Genomic DNA, 7,520 nt, shown 5'->3' on the forward strand with positions numbered 1-7,520 from the left:
CCCTGGTGTGGAGTCAGTAAATCAACATCACAATCCTTCAAAGGCCCTGGGCTGGGAGCATGTGGCTGCTGACCTACATAGCAGAGGTCATGACCTCCAGGGTGAAAGTTGGTGTCGCCAGGTGACAGTCGGATTGAGGCCTTTAGCTGTTTTGACATTAAAACTTCTCTCGCGTGTGTTGAATTGAACCACAATGCCAGCCTCCAGGGAGCCACAACAGTCAGGCTGAACATCAACCGATAGGTTGACGTGAGGACAATGCAACAACAGACGCAACACTGTTTGGGTGGCATTACTCTGTTCAAAGTTCACAGTTGAGAGAGAGAGGGGGGGGTGGGAGAAAAAAAAACGTGGCTGAACCACGTGCACAAACAAGCTGAAAGCCGCCGCTAAACCACTCCCATCGGCTCATTGTAAATCACTTAACCTTTCTGCGTCGACGGCTGCAGCCTCTCGGTCGCCATCGCTCCGCTTGTGCAACGAAAGCCAGGGAAGACTGACAGCTAAAAAAGGTGAGTGCAATGCGCTGACAGCACCTCGCATTGCGAGTTCAGGTGGGGCCGTTTGTCGACGAAAGCCGTGAAAGTGACCTATTTCGGCAGCAGTCGACGGCTTTGCTCGGTAGGTGGGGGGCTAGCTAGGCGAGCTAGCACGAGGCTAACGGCTTCAGTCACCCGCCGCAGCGAAACGGACCCGGAGCTGCAAAAAAAAAAAAAAAAGTCGGGTACCACCACTAAACACTGCCGACGATGCCAACCGGTGATTGCGAGACATCAAAACCTCTCATTTCAACCACATCCGGATGCCATTGTTGTCGTGTGGGGTGCGACGGTGTCGAGCAAAAACAACCGTGACGTGAAGTTTTCGAGCAGGAAGCTTAAACCCATGTTACGGTGCGTTAATGTCACTGATAATCTTGTAGTTTTGCACCCCAAAGCGCTATGTTTACGCAAATTAAACAGTCGCTTGGGGTGAACTTGGAACAGCTTAATTATGAAAACCTGATGAAAAGGGATTCATGTTCGCCTTGCAAACAAAGGGCGTCATCAAGCCCATCGTAGATCTACACACTTTACTTCGTATCGTGTGCTAAACTGTCTTGATCACATGTTGATCTGTTGCATTAATAATTCATGAACACACCCAACGGAATCCATGTAATCTGAGCAGAGTCTCATGATGTCTGTGTTAGTTTGAAGCAGTTCAGGGTAAATGGTGAAAGTCTATTTATGCTCAATGTGGTGTGCAAAACACAGCATTGGTTGGAAAAAAAAAATCGATGCACACAGTGTCCATTATAATATTAAACCCTGTGCTTGTTGAAATCTGAAAAAAAACAAGGTCTGCATATGAAGCTACGGGCATTGTTGCTGCACTGCAGCAAACTGCCTTCATAAAGGTGTTAATGTTCTTTTTAATTGTTTTGGAGAAGTGTCACTTCATCTTTATGGTCGTTCTGATAACTGGGGCTTCCGTTGGTGTTGAATTGCTCTCGTTCATATAATGGCAACAGGATTGAAAAATGCACATTTTGCATCAGGTGGTACAAATGAACAGCTCGACAAATTCTAGTCGTCAGAACAAGCTTCTGGAACAAAGACATAACATTGTTAAAGATTGAGCTCATTTAGATACGAACTGCCACTTGTTTTAAACAAATGGAGAAAACAGCTATGTATTTATGGTTTTGTTGACACAAAACAAGCTTGACTGTTCTGAAAGCCTATGTTTGTAAACAGCTTTATTTGTTCTTTCATAATGAAGCATTTTCCTTTGTGGCACATGTGTTTCTAAGGTTGCAGGAACATGTCGTGGTGAAAGTCCCATATTTACTGCCCTTCATTGCAGTGTGACAGGTTGCATGCTTGTGTGGCTATCTTTGACCAGAGTGTAGCCACTGTCCATGGATCACTATCGGGGAGTAACTCTAACTGTACTTTCCTATGCAATGAAAGCTTAACTCTTTTAGACCAAGTCAACCATGTGACTTTCAGCTGGCTGACGATTGGTTCGTGTAAAATAAACGAATCATTATGTTGACTCGACTCTGCTCTATTGTGTTTGGATTAGTAATGCTGCTCAATAATAAATGTCAGGCGTATCTCGGGGTGTTAAAAGAGCATCTTGTTTGCTTGGACGGTTATCTCGCAGTGCTGCTCTTCGCTCCTTTTAGTAGTGTCATGTTCATGTGACCGAGTTCATAGCCCCAAAGATGGGCACCGTGACTTTTGGTACCGAGCCCAGGAAGCGGCGTGGTGGCAAAATTTAGTGTTTACCGACTCACTGTCACGTGTGCTTCATCAACAAATCATCCATGCTGGCGCTGCTCCCCACTGAGCTCTGTTATCTGAACACACCGAGAGGCTGCAGGCCCTTTTAAAAGTCTGGCCCACGAGGCGCACGCTTCATGTTCGGTCTTGTCATTGGGTGGGGGAGTACCAGACGCATTCATAAAAGGCTTCCTGATGGCACACCTGAACTTTACAATTACCGTCTTGGATCGTGGCAACTGTTTCGTGCAGTAAAAGTTTTATTTCCTCCTGGTCTCGTTTTCATAAGGTTTGAAGACAATCCGGGATGGACTCCAGGTCACGCAGACTTCCTTTTTGTCTGTCCGGCTCAAGGTCGTCCTACACATCCAGTCCACCGGTTTCCTCCTCATCACTCGGCTCAAGTCGGTTGTACAGTCGGGAAAGTGTGCTAAACAATGACCGCTTCCCGAGGGCATCGTCGCCGTACAAAGCCGACCTCGACAAACCGGTAAGATCATTTCCAATATCCATTTGCGGCCATGGAGCACGCTCAGAAAACGGCTTGTAATCACACGTCATTGCTGTTTTGTTTACAGCGCTCTCTCTCGGCTCTGAAGTCATCAACTCCTTATATGATTCAAATTGATAGCAACTCTTACTTGCTGTACTGTATTGGTATTAACTTCCTCTATGTAGTGACTGTAATGCTTTACAAACATGCGCTAATCGTGTTTCAGGTGGTGGTTGTAGATGAATTTCATTTACCTCAAGCTGCATATTCAAAGGTTATGCAGGGTGAGAGTGTAAGCTGGATACATGCTATTACGGGGTGGATAATACGATCAAAAATGCCTTAATATCAATGTCTTTATCCTTCTTGATTATTTAATCTTTTCTCTTTTTTTACTGTACAGAATGGACAGTCAAGCAATCTGTTTTTTAACATATTTGCCTTTGGCGCTTGTTACAGTAGCTGTCTACATGCATCCCTGTTGCAACAGCAGTCACTTTGGAAGTCTTTTTATAGACTCAGCCTAGATTCCTTGGCACATGCGTGTATTTCAGTCCTGGTTCTCGTCGAGGCCCAACTCAAAAGATAATGTTACTAATAGCCAAGAGGCCTGTTTGGTGGTTCCTGCTCTTTCCAGAAGACTCAGAATCACATACGCGTACTCATAAAAGTACATGTATTAACTGAGATGAGCTCTAAATCTTTTTTTTTTTTGGTGCGGGGGAAGGGTGTGAGGGTGTATGTGTGTGGGAAATATCAATATATATTTTTTGTTTTTTTAATTAGTATTTAAATTCTTAAATTAAGTGTGAAGGCTTTTATTCTATTGATTATAGTCCATTATATATGTATCAATTTCTTTCAAAATACCAGCTGAAATTATGTCCTCCTTTTTATAAAGCCTTTCCATCCATTTTGAGATTAGCCGGCAGTTTCCTTCCTTCACTGAGGTGTCTCCCATGTTATTTCAACTACACCCGTGCGTCTCTGCTCATTAAGCCCGGCATGCAAACACGAATGATGAGAATCCCCACGTCCAATTGATGCTCAGACATGAGTTCAAAACTTAATGGCAAGCATGACATTCTCTCCTCTTGAAGAGTTCTCGTCTTCTGAGCTCACCGAGAGACTACAGCAGCTACGACAGTCGCTCCACCAGCTGGAAGCTGCCCTCTTTGTCATCCTCCAGCAGATCTTACGACCGCCAGTGGGCTGAATCTTCTCTCAGCAGCCGGAGCAAGCTGGTACTGAAGCTGTTCTTTGCCATTTGTTTACAGCAGGCCAAGTACTGCCAGGCATAATTTATGTCCCAATCATGTTACTAAAGCACAGTTCTTTTTTTAAATTTTTTTTTTCTTTTTCTTTTTCATGTCTGCTTTTATTCTCCCAGACTGATTCCGAGGGGAGGTATGGCATGCGCTCGGGGCTTTTGAACATCAGTGATGATGGCGATTCTAAAAGAGCCAAACTGTCGTACAGCAACAGAGGATTGTACTCCAGAACAGCAGGCACAGCAGCGGCGGGATCCACCTATTCAAGTAATGGGCTCAGCAGTGGCAAAGGTACCTCAAATAATAAAGTGTATGATGGACAAAAACCTGTCTTCAAAGAAAAAAACTACGGGTTGCAGCAATTCTGATGAGATCTGTCATTTTGCTAGTAAAGCCCCTGAAACTATTTAGTGTCAAGAAGTTCAGATTTCTCTCCTTATTGTGTAACCTTATTTTCTTTTTGAGAGAAAAACACTGGGAGGATTTAAAAAAGAAAAAAAATCTGTATCTGATCATAAAATATTCTCTATTTGGAAAATGGACCCAGACAATTGAAAAGACTTGCTCCTCTCTCTTTCTTGGCAGGTACAGATAGAAAACAAAGTGACTTGTTTGAGCCATCGTGGAGCTCCTGTCGTTTACGCTCTCAGTCGTCGGCTTCTTCTTCCAAGCCACTGTCGTCCAGGACGGAGTTTGAGACAAAGAACGATCTCGGTCTCTCTGGGTTGGGAGAAAGAAGAGTTCGGACACCCGGACTGGTTTCCTCATTGTGTACGCATATTTTGCGATCTTGGCACACTAAACTCTCTAAACGGCCAATAAAGCACGATCCATTATTTCACGAGCTGCTCTATTCTTGTCATTGCAGATCAGACAGACAGGGTAATGTCCACGTATGCACAAGGAGCTCGTCCCAAAGAAACTGCCTACAGTTCATCCCCCTACTCCCCCTCCTCTGCTGCCAGAGAAAGCTCTCTAAATCACCACCTCCCGTCGTCCACCTCCCACAGGACTTCGCCTCTGGTGCGCGACTACGGCAGCAGAGCCTCGGCCCGCTTCTGGAGCGGCTCCTCCACCCTCCACTCATCTCAGGAACAATCAAGAAGCTCTGAGCCATCCACAAACATTTCCTCCTCCTCCTCCTACTCCTCCCACACCCCCTGGTACAGCGCCCCACCGGCCAGGCCAGAGACCACACTCCCTCCAAGGCCGGCCCCTGAAGGTGCAGAACCGGAGGGTCGTCTGTCCACACGCCGGCTGCTGTCTCGGCTCTTCTCCCGGCGGTCCAGCCAGGACTCTTCCAGCGGGTCTTCCAGCGTCCGCTCCCTGGACGACGATAGTCCTTCGCCCGGTGGGGAGTCCGCCGACAGTGACGACGGGGCGAGGGTGTCTACCGTTGACCCAGACATTGGGGGGTTGGAGACGGCCCGGGGGAACCTCAGGAATCCCGGAGCGGACCTCACCCCGATCCAGGAGGCCAACAGCGATGGCTACCGTAGCAGTGCGGCTCGGCCCAGAATGGCATCGTGGAGGGAGCCGGGTGTGAGCAGCAGTAATGGTGGCGGAGGTGGCGGCGGCAGCAGCAGCAGCAGCAGCAGCAGCAGCTACTCTTGGCTTTCTTCCTCTCTCCGCGGTCGCTGTACCCCCCTGCTCTCTCGCCTCAGAAGACACGCCAGTAACGAGAGTACATCCTCCAATGCGGCTGCTGAAGAAAGCTACAGCCGTCCACAGCGTTTACTGAAAAGGTGGGACGACCTCGAGCACAAGAGGTTACCGGATGATGAAGATGAGGATGACGAGGAGGAAGATGACGACGACGATGACGACGACGAGGAAGAAGAGGAGGACGACGAGGAGGAGGAAGGAGCAGTGGGTTTGGAGGCTTTCGGTACAAGTCGGTCACGCCGACCCGAAGATGAGACGTTACCCGAACTGGAAGACGCCTCGGTCGATTTTTCACCGCGTCACCGCGTCCGACTGTACGAGAACCTCTCCGTTTCCAGGAGTCCTCTGGGTGGCGCCGGGAGCCAGCCGGAGGCTCCGAAGGAGAAGATCATCTCGAGTGTAGATCAAGAAAAGCTGCGCAAAATCAAAGAGAGGTAATTAGTAACTCGTTAAACGTTCACCTTGATTTTTGTCGTCGCGTTTCGCACCTTTAAGTTTTCATACGCTTGTGGCCATTCTGTCGTCTGTTGTTTCGACATGAAAACATTCCAGACCTTGTGCAATTGTTACCGCAAGTGCGGCTGAGTCTCCCGGGTCCTGCTTTACAGGCTCCTCCTGGAGGATTCTGACGAGGAAGAAGGGGACTTGTGCCGCATCTGTCAGATGGGGGAGGAATCGTCCACCAACCCCCTGATTCAGCCGTGCCGCTGTACAGGCAGTCTGCAATACGTCCACCAGGAATGCATCAAGCGCTGGCTTTGCTCTAAAATTGGCTCCGGTAATTACAAGAGCTCTCATTCTGCCCCGAGTCTTATTACTTACCACATCTTCAATAGCTCTTCCTTTTTCTTTTTCTTTTTTATCAGGCACAAACCTGGAGGCCATCACAACATGTGAACTTTGCAAGCAGAAGCTGCGTCTCAACATCGACAACTTTGACATTCAGGAATTATACAGGACACATGTACAAGTGAGTTGTTTCACCCATAATAATATCAGTTTACAATGACATTGTAGTACTAGATGATAGTTTACCAGATGGAACATTTGAAAAAAAAAAATAGTTGAAATCAGTCAAAAAAAATTTTTCCCTTTACAGTCAGAATACGATGAGTTCATCAGCAGTGGCCTCTACCTGGTGGTGCTGCTGCATTTCTGTGAGCAGCGGTTCTCAGATGTTCTCGGAGCAGTTGACGCTGCCGGGGTGAGAAAACACACACACACACACACATACACTTACACTTACATTCGCTGTGCTCATTCATGAAATTCCCTCAGTATTGATCCAGAAAAAGCTCCAGTATTATATTGTTGTCAAGTTGCATTACAATCTGAGTTTTTGTTTGTTTGCTGACACGCCATGCCGAGTCGCGCAGTTTGAAAATGTTTCCGTGCTGAATTGTGGCGACTTAAAATCCTTTTCTCACCCAGTTGTTCAACCTGGTGAGAATTCTTCATGAACACATGGACAATCTTGAAAGTATGTTGGTCAATCCTTCTCTTCTTGTGCTCCCAGTGAACTTTCAGTTCTTTCATAGTTGTATTTAAGGTTGCCAGCTTTTCTGGACCCTTGCAGAGAACTCTTGATTGCTGGTGCGTTATCAGATTTTTGTGCAGCTACAAATTCAGACTTGTTTTGGACATTTCAGGTCCCCGAGGAGAAAGTGACGAAGACAACAGGCCGTCTATTGACTTCTCTGACTTGGACGATGATCTTGAAGACGGATACTGAAGATGTGACAATAGAATATAATGGGGGGGGGGGGGGGGTTTGGTTAGATGATTGGAAGCTGCAGGGCTACTCGATGCGATGCCATATAG

General features: G+C 47.0%; 1 protein-coding gene across 2 annotated transcripts; it reads left to right on the forward strand.

Moving 5' to 3' along the window:
- The first annotated feature begins 427 nt into the window (after positions 1–427).
- Positions 428–7,447, forward strand: marchf7 (membrane-associated ring finger (C3HC4) 7). Of its 2 annotated transcripts, XM_080495373.1 has the most exons (11): positions 428–512; positions 2,560–2,760; positions 3,864–4,007; positions 4,154–4,325; positions 4,620–4,805; positions 4,903–6,133; positions 6,308–6,477; positions 6,566–6,669; positions 6,799–6,903; positions 7,131–7,179; positions 7,349–7,447. In XM_080495373.1, exons 2-11 carry the CDS (start codon positions 2,578–2,580, stop codon positions 7,429–7,431), a joined length of 2,427 nt encoding a protein of 808 aa, XP_080351499.1. In that variant the 5' UTR covers positions 428–512; positions 2,560–2,577; the 3' UTR covers positions 7,432–7,447. The 2 variants fall into 2 exon arrangements, with proteins under 2 accessions (XP_080351499.1, XP_080351498.1); XM_080495372.1 differs by lacking the exon at positions 428–512 and having other exon boundaries at positions 2,432–2,760.
- Positions 7,448–7,520: the final 73 nt, after the last annotated feature.

This window comes from Blennius ocellaris (genome assembly GCF_963422515.1).
Source record: "Blennius ocellaris genome assembly, chromosome: 1".
NCBI lineage: Eukaryota > Metazoa > Chordata > Actinopteri > Blenniiformes > Blenniidae > Blennius > Blennius ocellaris.